The sequence below is a fragment of the Lasioglossum baleicum genome, chromosome 5 (genome assembly GCF_051020765.1).
Source record: "Lasioglossum baleicum chromosome 5, iyLasBale1, whole genome shotgun sequence".
Classification (NCBI taxonomy): Eukaryota; Metazoa; Arthropoda; class Insecta; order Hymenoptera; family Halictidae; genus Lasioglossum; species Lasioglossum baleicum.
Window position 1 is genome coordinate 15,891,664 of NC_134933.1, and position 16,887 is coordinate 15,908,550.

Sequence of the window (16,887 nt, forward strand, 5' to 3'; positions counted from 1 at the left end):
TCCGCACTCACGGATACCCAATACTGTCTTTTCCACAGTAGGGTAACTGCACCAATGAATAAACGCGAGCACCAGTAAATGAACGCTTTTGTATATTTCAACAAATTTTAAGCCGCACTGCATACTAGCGATAATGACTCTTGGCCCAATGGAATATATGACTCTTTGTCGTAGCTGTTGGTTTATATTGGTCAATTGACCATTAGTTTCGAAGATGGCCTATTTTCGCCAAGTGCGTTGAGTGTGTGCAACAGAGCTAAAACTAGTAAGGTATGTATACACGACCTTTTCTTTTACACATGAGATAAGAGTTACTAACGATATAGATGTACGAGGGTTTAAATATTGAATATAAATCACAAAAATAGCTATAAAATGAATATTTCGTTAAAAATTCGTTGTGTCTATTGACTGGTCTACGATATTACTCATAGCCCAGTAAATGAACAGAGTGTTCATGAAGTGACAACAATGGTAGAATGTGAAAAAGGAAAGGTATGGAAATGGCCAGAGATGCCAGATACGGTTTGGTACAAGAGACAGGATGTTTTAACAATGATAACGGAGCCAAAGAAAATTAATTCTAGGGGATTTTCTGTGATTAAAGAGTTAAATAAATAGGAGAATATTGTTTAGTAATTTTGTTCATTCATTGGACCATCATTGTTCAATTACTAGAATGTACTGTTCATTGACTGGCATTTTTTATATTTTTTATTTAACGTTTAATAAAGAAAAATAATAATAATTTCATTTTATTTGTGTTCATTTATTTTTGACAAATGAAGTATAGGGAGCCATTTGGCATATATGAGATTCCTTTAATTCACATATTTTTTTAAAAAATAAAATATCTTCCTGAACAATTTCTTAAATTTCTTAATTTCTACCGTACCGCGATATCCCCAGAAAAATTATGGTGTTTTTTAGACGTAACGTCGAATCTTGATGTTTATATAAAATTTTATCTTACTTAACGTTTGGTACACAGCAATTAATTAGCGATTCATTTCACAATAAACACACTGAGAACGCGTTAAAGGATCATCGAAGCTAATCTCAGTCCTCTCACTTACAAAATATTTTAGTCTGACCGATAAAAAAGACCAGTCGAATCTGTACACTTCACTTGAGATTACCCGAGCCGAATGATCGAGCTCGCATAAATTCCGGAGATTAGTTAACGCGTTCGCGTAACGAACACAGCTCGCGCGCGAGAGTCTCGCGTCGCTTGGACGATTGTAACGGAGTAAAGGCGGGTAAATGCGACACGATATCCTCCGATGTCTTGGGCGTGCGAGAATCGATCAGTAATTTTCCGAGTGCACGTTGGCGTCCGGGGACTTAACGGCTTTCGGAGTAATTGGCTCGGACTAATAAACGCCTTCGTCCATCCGGGGAGCGTCTTCCTGTTTCCGTGCAGTCAGGTGCACGTGCGTGGAGTCGCTCGAGCACGCAGACACTAGACAGAAACACGGGGCCACCGTCGAACCGACACCAAGAACACGTGCCGCACCCATTTATCCCCGGGGTGGCCAATCACCGCGAAGCCGCGTGATTGCGCGAAATTCGTCGCGATTACTGTGGACTGACGGCGAACACGTTTGCATGCGCATGGTACTTCCCAGCTTTTTCCTTTCCGCTGAATTCCTTCGATTCGATCTCTCTGTTTCACATCTCTCTTCGCAGCATCGTCTTCCTCGCAACTAATCACAGGTCTCCATTAGAGTACATTAGGGTATTGTTATTTACTTTTGCCGAGAATTTTCTCAAAATTTCTTTTACGGCTACCACCAGGTTTGCTGCAATTAATAAAAAAATCCGTGCAAAGTTTAAGCTCGATCAGATAACGGGGACACGTGCCCTAAGGCCCTCAAACATTAAAATAATTAATTGATTATACCGAAACCAGGAAAATTTTTTGACTATTCATAAAAGAAACATGTGAAATTTCCTGCAAAATAATATACAATTTAAAAAGAGTAAGTTCCGCAAGTTAAAAAAAGATACACATTTTTCATTAATGTTTGTTGATAAAAGATAATGAAAACGCACTTCATCATTTTCCGAAAACTGTTTGCTTTACGAAATGTCATAGCATGTACCGGTTTTAACCAAGATATTCGAGAAAAACGTAAAGAAATTCAGAAATTGAAAATAAAATCCATTCTAGTGTTCATACATTCGCCTTCTACGTCACACATATTTTTTATCTAGCATACAGAAAATCAAATGAACTTTGTGCCCGATATCAAACAAACATTTCCTAGTTCCATTTTCATCTGGGCAATCCAAATTCATCGGGCTTCCGAAACCTGTTTCAGCAACTCCTGACGGATCTATATAACTCGTACTCACTTTTTTCCTAATTCGCGGACAGAGTCCGGGCGCAATTTTCGTAATTTTTGCTCGGAGTCTGTCAGAGAGGTCGAGTCCTTATAAAAAGTCTCGTAACAATGGAACAATGACAGCTTTGCGGCATAATTAAATCCGGGAGAATTGACAGAGACTAGTACGGTTTCTTTGTTGTCGGCCAGGAATCGGGGAGAGTCTAGCTGAACGGGTTGGCCGGAGATGCGGAAAAGGTTTCGTTGCGAGGGTGCGGGGGTGGCTTTGGCACCCCCGTAAATAGAATTTTCTGGCGTTTTGATCAAAGAGCCTGCCGCCCGCCGAGCGACTTCGGCCACCTGGGACAGCCGTATTCGCGGAGCGTCGAGTCTAATGAGACTGGCAGATACTCGAGTCTCGCGGCGGTACGTGTTCCGAATCCGTGGGAAAAAATCATTCGCAATGCCCTCCCTCCCCGCTACCTCTGTGCGACGAGCCACCCCCGATTGTCTCCAACGAAACACCGACAAAAAGCGACACCAGCGCCCGCGAGATTGGGGCGCTGGATGAGTTAAAAAGTTGACTGCGAGAAGACAAGCTCTCTTCCAGATCAAAAGCCATCATTCTAGATAATTCCACTGGTTAAGTAATGGTGTTTCGAGCGAAAACTAGGCAAATTCATTTGGCAACGCTTAGCAAACTTAGTGGTGATTATATATTAGATTGGGGAAAAAGAAATCCATTATTTGTACGTTATCTCAAGCGGAGAAATGATGGATTTCTTTTTCCCCAACCTAATATAATAACCGGTTATTATGCATAATCACCGGATTAATCACATTTACCGTAACATATACATCAACACTACTCTGAACTCGATTATTCAGATGACAAAAAGTACAGGGAACACGTTGAACCGTAACGGGTTGTATAACAATTGTCGATTCAGTTTTCTATTTTCGAAGGAAGTATCGGCGAAAGCAACGAGTGCAACAATTTTTCATTCTCGAATTCGCGGGCTAATGGATCAATTGGATTGGTTGGTGTTTGGAGCCTTATTAGATTATCTTTCATGACGGTTTTCATTTTCACGGTGGTTTACATATAATGGGGAAATCGGATCGGAACAATTCCGAATATTTGAATAGGATGAAATCATGCTCATCGTTGCTGCGTGCCACCGTTGAAATTCTCCTGTACGGATCCGGCGCATTATTCTATCGCATATAGATATATATCTATGCATATATACTATACGTTTTCCTTTTATCCGGAAATGTTGAACAGAATGGCCGGCTTACGCGTGCTTTTCTTTCGGTTGAGTGAGCGCGAGGGAGAACGTCGTTTCGTGTTATTGTTTACTCGGATTAACAATATCTACGAGCCGGGGGTAGGCAGTGAGCCGGTTTTCCCCGTAAATCGGTCGAGATTTTGGTAATGAAGCATCCGGGTGCGTTAAAGGGGAGAAGCTCGAGCAATTTTTGGGAATATTTGCATTTAATTTCGAAGCGAGGTGATACGGCGACGAAACGCGACGCCATCGCTCGTGTTCCACCATGGCAGCGCTGATGCTCAATTAATGTTCCTAAAGCGTTCCGGATAAATCAAAGGCCAGCCAATCGTAAATCAATCGCAGCTAATTTATCGTCGCTATTGTTCCGTCGCGTAACAGAGACCTTCCCAATAGAAATTTACCGGGTCCCTAATTAGCAGTGCAAACATTTATGACATTGAACACCTAGTCGCAATATGACCTGCAGGTAGTGCCATTCGGGTAGCTCGGACTGGCTGATTGGTGGACAGAAAAAGACGGTCGAACACTTCTTTTTGTTTAGACAGTCTTCGACTGCGGCGCGCTCTTGGGGGAATCCATCAATATGGACGGCGCGGCGCGTTTCTTACGTGTCAGTCGCTGCGACTGGTTGTCCACTGACTAGTGACCAAAACAGTACCCGGAGATTTGATACCATTCTTTATTTATTTTAAGTAGCTCTTTAAGCTATTTTAATTTACTTAACTCAATTTGTAAAAATTCCTTCAATAATAATCGCTAATTAAATATAAAGGAGAAAAGCCAAAATTGATAATGAAGAACAAATTCATTATGACAATTTTAACATAATGATAATAAAGATAATAAAACGATAATGAACGAATAAAGATAATAAAACGCTAATGAACGATTAAAGATAATAAAAAGATAATAGAAACAATTTAATAATCAATTTGTGTGTGATATATTCTAAAGAATGGATCAATGCATCGCATTGACCAATAAATCAGGATGTACATATATTTGGTTGCCGTTATATATGTGCTGTTGTCACCGTAGTTCGTTCAAAATTCAAGTGGTACAACTTAAGCAATGGTATGACTTGAGCAATCTTATCCTACACGTTTTCACTCAGTTGCTACACTCATTGTTATTCGTTATCTAATTGGTCAATGAAAATTTCAATCTATCTTACTGCAAGACGATCACTGCCTATACGGGTAGTCGAATCGTGGGTCGCGAGAAAACGGCCATTGTTAGCTCGTATAATAAATTTCATTCAACTCTCCGCTCTTTCACTGGCTTCTTTTTTTATCGGCTCATCGTTATTCGGTGATATTCCCTGTGCACCGTTTTGTCGCGCGAGTGCTCGATAATTATCTGGAAACGAGCCTGCCATCGATGAAAAATTGACTAACGTTTCGGTGTTCATTATCGCGCGCGCTCGCGTTTCCATCGTCGCCTCTGTTTGCATTCGATAGCAGCGGCTGACAAAGTCGAAAGAGAACGAACGTGTTCGAACGAAAGTAGCACCTGACGAACAAGTCGAATAACATGCTACACGTTCCGAGGAAAAGTTCGAGACGTGAAGTGAAACGCAAGTGTCTTTGCGAACAAATTATCCGATCGCGTGTTCCGGAGAGAATAGAAAGGAAACCAAGGATGAACAACACGACAACCGGGAAACTTGAGATTTTGACCGAAATATGTGAAATTTTGACTGGGACAAGTTTACTGAAAGATGTGTACACCAAACATCCCCATTATTTTCAATCCCATGAAACATGCTACCGTTCCTTCTCGAATTGTATCTCGTCATCACTGATACAATGTTCATATATTAAACAATGGTTTAATAGAGAATTGGGGTTATTAAATCACACACACACAATGAACAGCACTTGACAAACGATTCGCAACATCAGCACATCTAATTAAACGTCAATTACAATGCAATTTTAAAGAACCTGAAGCACACAATGTGCTCTACGAACTACACGTTGCTAGATTCTGTCAGTAAATCATTACAGGCCGTTTGGTAGAATAACATTGGTATTTTCCGATGGAATGGGCGTTCCGCTATTTATGTATAACGTCATTTTATGCCGCGCATCGTGGAATATTATCGAAATTCGATCTTGCGCCGGCACATTATTGAAACAGCGCAACAGTCGGTCGGAATCTTTGGGTTTCGGTGAACAAAGCAAAAACGAGATTCTGCAGTATGAGGTCTGAGGCTCGGAGCAGTTAGGCCAAGATGTTGCAAAATGTAATCGAGCTTCGTCTGCGGAAAGAAGTTTCGGAGTGTTCGTCCATTATTCGCGCGGAGCGAGAGCGCTTAGCGGAAACACGGCTGGCAGCGGGCTCTTCCGGGAGTAAAAGTTGAGGCGGTATGCTCGAGTGCTCTCGGTAATTACCTAATTAGGAAACGAATTTAATAATTAATTTGCTAACCGGATTACGGCGCGAGAGTGCGTCAAGCATCGGCGCCGCGCCGCGCCGCCATCACGATGGATAACGCGGCGCTCGATGCACGAACCGGCGACACGGAATTTCTCGCGATCCCTGAAATTATTTTTAATTACCCAGTCGATAAATCGTCGAGTTAGCTCTCGTACTCGAGATCCGACGATTGCCACCGCGCGTGTCGGAATTTATTTTCCCCGGCGCGGCGCGCGCGGCGCTAGGAAAACGTCGAACAAAATCGCTCCGATAATGTCCGTCGATTAACGCTCCGAATGATTAATTTTTCCCGGCTACAACTCCGCTCTGAAAGTGCATGAATCATTCCGGATCATCGGGAAGGACAATCGCTTCTGTCCCATCGCTCGGAGACCGTTCAACAATTAATACACCTCTCCACGAAATTAAAAGGACACTGGATTACAACGGGAACATTTTGTTCGTCGATTTTCGAATTATTATACTATCTCAGATTTCAAATTTCTCCCTTCACAATTGAAGACTGGGATTAAAAGAGGCTCTAAGTGTCAAAATGATAATTCCGTGGAAAATACTTTAAAAATGAATGCTCTTCGCGACACATTCGAGAAAAGCTGGAGGATGCAGGTTAGGTTAAATAAGTAAATAAAGAGAAAAAGAGAGGCGCTGAATTTTTCAGGAGCGTTACGAATTCTGGCCGACCGAAATCTTAGGGGGCCAAGAACACGGCGGTCCGGGTTTGAAAATGGCGAGCCCCCGGCACGATCGACCGGTCCACAATTTAATTAACCCCCGCGCATGGGGCCGTCCCTGGACGGGGAAAGTGGAGGCCGGGAAAAAGGTAACAGAGAGTGCTCGGGAACATAACAGAGAGCGCAGAAGGTAATGGGAGCGCGAGAGAAACAGAAAAACAGACGGTGAGAAAGCGAGAGAGAGAGAGAGAGAAGGAAAACTGGCCGAGAGGACGCGGCCCGTTTAGTGTCGGCCGAGGGTAGCCCGTTTTAATCAACTTTGCAAAAATATCCCCGGCGTTTGCCAGCGCTCGGTCATTAGGCCGAGCCTGATTTCCCACAAGGTCGCTCTTATATTTCTCCACGGTGTTTAGCTTTACCGTCGCTGTGCTGTACCATTCTGTGCCATACCGGGCCGTTTTTACGGCTGCACCGACAGCTGGACCACCGGACATTTTATTAATTTCCCTTGCCTTCGCGGTCTACGCTAATTAGTATTGCCATCGACTCGATGCCACTTGAGAGATCGCTACGGGGCCCAATCGAAATTTCTTCGTCGTTCCCGACGCGATAGAACCTCTATCAAGCGAAGTACATATTCGCTTGCAACATACAAGCTACCTAAATAACTTCTAAATTTTTTGAGATAGGAAGAAATGTTTCAGGGAAAAGTTGTTGCTTTCGAGGGGACCATTACGTGGTGAACATAACTTTTTCTCAGATGAAGGTGATTAGGAGATTTGAAGGTCAACCTAGTTTATATTAAAATGGAACCACATATTTCTGAATTTCTATGTTTGTGGCCCTTCACGAGATAACTTCAACGATATATTCAAGGTTATTCAAGGTCATTTAAGGTCATAAACGTAAAAACGACGAAATATATAAATTCACTGTGAATGCTTACGCAATGGGATATTCTGCTCGTCTTAGGTCACTCACACAGTGTGTATAATAGATACTACAAAGAATACTGTAACTCGAAACGGTACATTACACAAATTGTGTTGATATTTCATAAATTCTTACATTACTAAGTGCATTCGTATTTCATAAATTGCCAAACGTTCAAGCGTGGTGCGAGTCTATTTGAGCCTATATGCAGACTGCAGATCATGGTGGAAATTCCAAATATCACAGTTTGATTTATGAAAGCTAAGATGGGGACCAAGTTCAATTTATCGACTAAACAATTCAGTATACTGCGAATTTCAGCGCATTTATAACAGGAATAGATAAGTGAAAAACAAAATTGTGAAGACACGAACGAGATTGTTGTTACATACATTGTTGTTAAATACATTCCGATTTGTTCCGCATAAAAAGCCGCAGTCTCGGGATAAGATTATCATAATTAGTCGAGGAGTGTTTCCGCATTATTTTCACGCGTTCTCCGGCAGCTTCACGGGTGAGAGTGGTTCTCTAATGAAGAGAGGGTCCTCTCGCCAAGAAAACGCTCTGGTTCTTCCGGTAGCTGGCGAGCGTATTTCGCCGAGACGTTGACAATCGACTTACGGCAGCGATGCGGACGGGTCTCATTTGCAAGATCTGGAAGCGTTTCAACGTGAAACGGAACGTCGCGTCGTTGCAGATTTTGACGGCGACGGGCCGGCACCTCGAGCACGTATTTAAACGGGAATGCAAATCCCGCAGCGAGTTTGCGGCGTTAAGACGTCGCGGACCGTGTACTTCACACGTAAGGCCGTCGTTGGATAATTACTGTCGCTCATCCGGGACGTCCGGGCCGATTCGTGCTTCCGGTCGGAATTAGAAATTATGACGCAAGACGGGCCCCCCCCGTTAACGAGATTTGAACTTGCCTGGTCGCAATTAGAACGCCCGGCCCTTCACCATAGAGAACAGTGGTCCTGTTCAAAATTCGCGCGAAGAGATTTCGACACGGTGTTTTCGGTTTCGCGAATTCTCCCGTTTTCCCACTATTTTAGTTTCCATCCTGGCTGTTCCGTTTTATTTACTCGTCTTTTAGTCTTGTTTCCTCCTCTCCCCTCTCTCTCTCTCTCTCTCTTTCATCGATTTTGTGCGCGCCAGTCATTTGGAGAAAATAAAGAAAAACTCGGTCTGTTTGACAGCCGCCGGCACACGTGGCCCGAGCGCGAAAGTAATCGAGCTGTGCGATGGATCTAGATTGCATTGAATCATCCGCGAAACTGTCGATGCGACTGCTACCAGCCCTTTAATTGAATCGTTACCCGCGTTCTCGACACTTTCGAACCGTCTTCGACCAATTTCTCGAACCTGCTCATCCAACAAGACTCACTGTCGCACCGTTTCCCATTAAATCGACTAATAACTCTTCCGCTGAATAGAACACTGTTAACTATATTGCACTTACTTTCGTCTCGTTGCACGCCTGTGCAAGCTTCCGACTCCGAATCACTCATTGGACGGTAGATAACTGCTGGCCAGCACCCTGAAGAGCTCTGCAAAATGAAAGAATTGTTATTCGACGATACCAGCACTGCAGAGTTAACGTTTATTGTACCGATTCGTTGGTGTGCCTTGCCTTGTAATTATTATTATGTGCAGAAGAGTAATGAGAATTCAGAAATTGTGGTTTAAATATAATGGGTGTTAATGAGTGCACACTAGTACTTTTGAAATAAAACTTTTCTGAATTTCACGGCGCGGGAGGAAGCTCTTTACTCAACGAAATCTTAGCTTCGACTTACGCTGAAAGGAAAACTGTTGGAACCCCGACGGGAACCAGGGTCCCCTTAGGACAGGAAATCTCTGTTTATCGATACTTCGTAATCTCTGTTTATTAATACGATTCTGAGATCGTTGATTCATTTTTGACAACGAATAGTAAGTTCATTGTGCTGGTAACTTATTGATAATTCAACAAGTAGCTTTTGCAAATCTAATGGAATTTGGTTTTAAAAAATCTATTAAGCAAAAATCAATATTTGAACGTGTTAACACGTTAACGCTCGTTAATCACGCGCTCGAGCAGCTTATTATTGCGTGGCTATTAGCTGATTATTCGGCTATATCTCGTAACCACAAGCGACCATTCGTTCCCCGTTCATCTCACGGGATAAACACGTTAATTGTCCACCGGTCAGGCGATCAAACACTTTTTACGAACGACGAGCGATTCCGCTTGAACGTATTTGAACGCCTGCAATGCCTGTTGAGTTTCAATCCGTCCCGAACAAAGGGCTAGAATTCTCGCTTGGGAAACGTTCTTCCATTGTTACGGCGACGGCGCCGCGGCTGGAAGAAGAATCGCTAGTCGAAGCGAACACGTTTTAATTCCGCAAGCGGAATATCAATACGGTCGGCGGAACATATATTAAGAATATTATTATTATCGGTAAGTGAATTCCAGCACGCACCGCGACTTCAACAAAACTCCCGCAAAGAGTTACTTAGTTTTGCATTTTACATGTACCGTGGAGCGACAACAACGAGTGGAAGCTCTCTTTTGAAGTCTTCGGTACTAACAATGCTAATTGTATAATGAAATGTTAATCCCGTCACGCGATTGTGTTCATTGCCGTTCGTTGGGAGCAGAGGTGGGCATTATTTGGCGGAAAGAATATGTGAAATACTATTTAATATTTTAGATTTTATTTTGCTTAAAGAAAATAGTATTTTATTTGAACAATCTGAACCTCGAAATAAAATATTTCTATTTGAACAATCTGAATCTCGGAATAAAATACTTCTATTTGAAAAATCTGAACCTCAAAATAGAATATTTCTACTCTAATAATCTGAAACACACACAAAGTAAAATATTTCTATTTTAATAATCTGAAACACAAAATAGAATATTTTATTTTTCGCGTTGTTATACCTAATACTTTCAGAAATCGCGTTACTTATTTAATATTTCTTATTTTAGCAATAATTTAAAGAAGAAATGGTACTTAATATAAGAAACTAAATCATCAGAAACAAAGCATCAAATAAAATATTTTATTTTACAAAATTACTGCATCAAATGAAATATTTTATTTTCAAAAATTACTGCATCAAACAAAATATTTTATTTTCAAAGTTGTACAGATACTGTAAAATAAATGGGATTATTTACTATTTACTATTTAAAATACTATTTTCCCCAGCTCTGGTTGGGAGCATGAACCGAGGACGGTAATCTAACAATCACAGTTCTAATTTAATACTGCGATGAAAATTGTCAAACTAGTTCACCACAAATAGAAACATAGGCGAAAGAACCCATCACAAATTTATGGAATAACAAGTGGATCAATGGGACACGAACTGAATTTTATTATCCAGAATCAAATGATGGAGAGGTACCAAAGTATTCTCCATTATCGAAACGAGCACGGTTACGTTGGAAACGTCGTTCTCATCTGCAAATTTATTGATGAGTCTATTTCTAAGACACGTCGACATGGTTGCAGCGACTGGATTAAAATAAATTATAAATAAATAGAGACGAGCTTGCGGGTGAATGGAAACGGTGGCAGAAGGGTTCGTCGGGCTGTTCTTCATCGCGAGAAAATGCCCGGCAGCGGAATGCTGGGTTTTTACCCTGGCCGGTATAAAAGCTGCTAGGCGGCAGCAGTTAAGCCTGACTTTGTACCGGTGCCAGGGATTTCAATTGAGGCCGCAAGCGGCTCGAGTTTTTCTCCCGGACCGTTTAAAGGCCAATATAGCCGCCGTTTGCTGCTCTGGCCCCCGTCACTCCCGAACCTCGCCCCCCTCCCCGCGATCATGCTCGATTTATTTTCTCGCGAGCATCCTCGAGCCTCCTGCCAACTGCTCCGATCTAATAACTATGAAACCGCCTGCGCGCTACCCAGCGAAACGCTTCATATTTTCAACCGTGAACTTTACTCAGCCTCGGCTTTATCGCGTGACAAATCACTACGCACCAACACCATGATTTTCGATGGAATCTACTGACACCTATGATGGTACCCGTAGCTTTGACACTGATTCGGATATACGCTAGAAATTCTGGGAGTGTGGAAGCACCTAACCTCTTCTTACGGAGAACTGTGGAAGTCAGGAATCCTTTCTTTATTCTGCATTGACGTTATTTCGACTGATAAGGAATCTCAGGAATCCTTAGGAATCCTACTTAGGAAGCTCATATGGGTACGACTTAAGACACGGCACAAGATAAATTTAAAAAGTAAACCTAACCTAACTGAATAAAATTAATACGATTTCGTTTCGACCAAAAGATTATGTACATTCTATTGAATTTATATATTTAATAAGGAACATAATATTATCAATAATTTACTTGCAAGATTAACTACCAAACATATGCAGAAAATGATAAGAAAATTGAAATAAACTTACTTGATGACGGGATTTATAATGAGGCTGGTTTATGACAGACAATAATACGTAAAGCAACTTGGTTGACTCAGATGTATATTTGGTTGGCGTTGCATGTGCTGTTGTCGCCGTAGTTCGTTCAAACTTCAAGTACTGGTACGACTTGAGCAACCTTACCCTACTTCAAGTAACAAGCAGAGTTCATTCAATCCGATGAATCTCGATCCACCGAGGACGTTGACATTTCGTTTCGATCACTGGAAATTCCAGAATGAACGAACAATAAATATTGCATCGGATCCATCGTACTCTTTATCGAGCCACTCGCGTCGACCTTTTCATGGTCTGAGAAGCTAATTAGTCGGTCCAGGAAGTTCATCCCGGAGAAGATTTTATCGGAACGGAGAATCATAAATTGATCCAATATCAGTGACAGCTGCCGGCTGTTTGAAATCGGGAATCGGAATCGACACCGGAAACGTTCTATCCAGGGTCGAGAGAGCAGCATTCGTTTCGAGATCCCAACGAGCGATACGAATTGAAAACAATTGACCGCGGCGAGCGGCGCCATTTCTATTAATTATTTCTCCTGGCCGACGCAACGTCCGTGTATTTCGCGGGTCGTTCCCATCGAATGTTCAATGGGTTTTCACAAATCAGTTTCAACTTTCAAACTTTGCTAATGGAATAATAGAAACTCGAAATTATTATGCAGCGATTCCTCTTCCATGCAACCTCGAATCTGTCTTGTAATCGCTGAGATATTAATCCGGTCGCCGGTTCACGCTAACTTTAACCCTCAGACGTTCATCGCCTCGATACGACACATTTCCCACCGATTTTGAATAAATTCTGTTCTCCACGCTTCCCTTCATTTATTCACCCCGCGAACTATCTTATGCTGCATGATCTATTGCTGCACCAAGAGCAAGCTTGACGCTAATCGTATCAGACATAAAAGTGACTGGTACACGTTCTTTTATTAAATTTACAAGACTACATTTATTTAGATTTTTTGTGTTTGAATGAAGTTTAGGTAATAATTTCAATATTTACAAAATAATAAATATAAAACCGGTTGCAGTACGATCAGTGTTAAAAATCCCAAATGAAATTACTAGATCATGTTAGCGAGGGGTAGATTCTTGTTTCGCGATTAAAATTGCTGCTCGAAGATCAACTAAGAATCTCTAGACGATGTATTCAGCTTGTCTAATTTTATTTTAACCTTTCAGTGTGCGAATTGGGTCTGTGTGATTCACGAATTGAATTTGCGCTGTTTAAACATCCTTCAAATTATCTTGGAACTACTGAATAAATTCTTGTTTTACTAGGAACAGCATTACACAGTGCAGCAACAAGAGAATTATGTAAGAAAAGTGCACTGAAGGGTTAACAAATGAAACGGAATGAAATTGCGAGGCGTCGCGCAGATCGTTCAGGATCACGTTTATGGCCGACCTCGAGGAAGCATCCGCGTCGGATTCCTGTGGTCGATGGACCGTGAGTCATCGGGAGGCTCCACAAGTGGCATGGCGGTTAGAGCACAATACGATGGAGAATAAGAAAGAAACGCGGCGGGTGGGAAGCGGGACGAGTGCGACGAGAACGGGACGGCTCGGCGCAACCCCCGGGCCGCATCAGAAATGCTATGAACAAACATTATTATGACCGTATTTTACGCTCCGCCGGGCTAACGTTCCTCTAACTAAGCTCATTCCTCGACAAAGCTTATGCACTTTCGAGGATTTCTAGGTTAAACTGCCGCCCGGTCTCTTTCTACGGGCGAGCCGGGGTTGAACCCTGCACCCCAGCACTTCTTCTTTTTCATTTCCTTGGCAACGCTCGAGAACGCTCCGTTGCGCGAAAGCGCCACTTTTCCTCATTTTTACTTCTCTACTGAAGTAACGCAATAACAACCACCCTATCTCCCTCTCTCTTTCTCTGTCTCCTCGAAGCCGAGCAATGAATTACGGCCTCAACCCTCTTCGCTCTTTCCTTCTTCGCTTCGGGTTCGCAGAGCTCGAGGATTATTTGTCGAAGCGCAGACGAACCTCCTTTTAACACTTTATAACACCGCATTCTGCATACTGGATTTCGTGCATTCATAGGAAAACGAGAAATTTAAAACAATAGAGATTCAAAAAATTTAAGAATGTTATTACATGTAACATGAAAATTAAACCGACTTCGAAAAAACGCACTAAAAAAATGAACTAAAAAGTATGAAATAATTTCCATATAAACTATGTGAATACTAGGGGTGTGTGCGAGATCCCGTCGGGACGGGTATTTCTCGCGGGATCGGGACGGAATCACGAAAATATCCGGGAATCCCGAAATTTTCTCGAGAACTTTCTCGGGAATTTTTGAGATTCCCGGATATTTTCGAGATTCCGTCCCGATCCCGCGAGAAATACCAGTCCCGACGGGATCTCGCACATCCCTAGTGAATACACACGAACTGAAATACAATACAATCTTTTCGGAGGCGGCGAAAAATTGAAAATTTTCCAAATGACGGATGTTGCTGATTATGATTTCATTGGAATATGGTGAACTTGGATATCAGTAGGTGGGAAGAGGAGATACATTAATATGTGAGAGCACGTAGAAGAATTTACGGATTTTCGTAATTTCCAGTGTCGAAAATTTTCAATTTTGCGTCGCCTCCGAAAAGATTGTATTTTCTGTCGTATTTTTGAAAATCATTTTTGAATAAATTCAACCTTGTCGCCAGGTTTCGAGAATTTTTCAGGAAATGCTACTCGATGCGCGTATTCATTTTGTAATGAAGCACGACTGTATAAAGAATATTAGAAAGCCTTCCTTGTTTCTCGTTGGTTCAAAGCAACTGTTGGCAGTCGCAGCCGTGTTCCCCAGAAGAAAAACTAACGAGTACACGGCCGACTGAATTAACGCTGTAAGTTTTCCGCTTGTTCGTACACCGGGCTGGAAAACAGAGGGTCGAGGATACACACCGGGACCGGTTACGTTTCTCAGTTTTCGAGCGTGCGTTAACCTCGGAGCGCACCTGCGGCGAAGTTTCGACAAGACCGGCGCTTTTTCGAAAATTTTTCGCTCACCTTTCGGTCGTCTTCTTGTAGCCTCGGTTAATCGAGCGGGAGCTCGTTATTGCTACACTCCTGGAACGCGTTTTGCTTTGGTTAACGGATCAGGTGCAGTTTTATATATCGTTTCCAACTCACTAAAATATTATTAAAAAAAAAAATTAAACCGACTTCGAAAAAACGCACTAAGAAGTATAAAATAATTTCCATTTAATTTATGTGAATACACGCGAACTGAAATACAATACGATCTTTTCGGAGGCGGCGCAAAAATTAAAAATTTTCCAAATGACAGATGTTGCTGATTATGATTTCATTGGAATATGGTGGACTTGGAAATCGGTAGGTGGGAAGAGGAGATACATTAATATGTGAAAGCATGTAGAAGAATTTAAGGATTTTCGTAATTTCCAGTGTCGAAAATTTTCAATTTTGCGCCGCCTTCGAGAAGATTGTATTGTATTTAAGTTCGTGTGTATTCACAGAAATTAAATGGAAATTATTTTATACATTTTAGTGCGTTTTTTCGAAGTCGGTTTAATTTTTCTGTTATAAAATTGTTTTTATTTCGCACTTTTTATCAAGAGACCAATCGGTAGATATACCCTACATTGATTGGTCCATCCATCTCGGCGTAATCGGTGAACATACATAGAAAAAATCCCCTCCTTTTTCGAAGTCGGTTAAAAATTTAACATTATAATACGTAATTATTATTTATATTTTATGTAACGCAAAACATGAAATTTTAACTGCGTCCTTGTGCGCTGCAATGAGCGAAGAAAATTTCTATTTTGCATAAAAACCCGCAGTCTATTGATAATAAACGAACCGAATTCAATTTCATATAGTTCTTTGATCCACTGTATGTTGATAAAATAATATACCAAAAATTGTATGGTGTATTGGAACCAGTCGTGTGTTTGTCGGAAAATATTTGTTCGGTGTTGCAAAGTAAACTGGTTGATCAAATGTTTCCTTATCCCGATTTGCAGTCGATCGCAGATACATGGCGCAGCGCGGCGTGGCGGATAGCGATGTATAGCGGTGAATAACAACGTGGCAGCCACTCGCCGCGATTGTTTCGACACGGTCCATCGATTCTCTGTGAAGTCGAGGAAGAGGGGAGTGGTCAGGATTCATCGTGAGATGACCTGATTCGTTGATTTAATTTGTCGAAAGGATCAAAGAGCCGGCAGACAAACTGGCTGGCAGACGCTCGAAGGAACGTCATATCCGGGGAGATTAAACCGTGGTCGAACTCTCGGTTAATCCTTGGTTGCGGATACAGCCGCATCGTTCTCTGTACCGATCCCTCGCTTCACGGAGCTTCCCTCGGTCCAGATTTTCTATGGGAGTCTCTCGTCGGAATCGTCTCTCGGTTCGGCGAGCCGCGGCAATTACGAAAACTCGCCCGGAGAGCGCGAGCCCGTCAAAACACAATGCTTCAGAAATCTTCGTTCGATATTAGCGAAACTCGATCGGATTTACGCACGCTATATGTGTAGAGGATTGAGCCGTTCACCTGAATAACTCGCTTGCTCTTCAAGATATGAGAAAATGCATCAGACCAATCTTACTCGGTATCGAGACGCTCATAACCTGATGTTACTAATTTTCTTATTATCATTATTATTATTACCGAAGCCCTCTTACATAAATGTTTACAATAGAAAACAATAAAGGACTACTCGTATAGTAACATAGAAGGGATATGCACAAAAACGAATAATACTAACTATATGGTATTAAC

The 16,887-nt window shown here is 41.9% G+C and overlaps 2 protein-coding genes across 7 annotated transcripts in view; one reads left to right on the plus strand and one right to left on the minus strand.

The window, feature by feature from the left end:
• Positions 1 to 16,887, plus strand: part of LOC143209054 (lachesin) — a 417,332-nt gene that overhangs the window by 278,608 nt on the left and 121,837 nt on the right. The gene's annotated exons all lie outside the window — the stretch shown is intronic.
• Fuctc (alpha-(1,3)-fucosyltransferase C) overlaps positions 1 to 16,887 on the minus strand; it is a 91,983-nt gene that overhangs the window by 33,309 nt on the left and 41,787 nt on the right. Inside the window, exon 2 of the mRNA XM_076424219.1 lies at positions 9,128 to 9,215. Within this exon, the coding sequence (XP_076280334.1) occupies positions 9,128 to 9,176 (49 nt within the window). The 5' untranslated portion in view covers positions 9,177 to 9,215. The remainder of the gene's footprint in view (positions 1 to 9,127; positions 9,216 to 16,887) is intronic.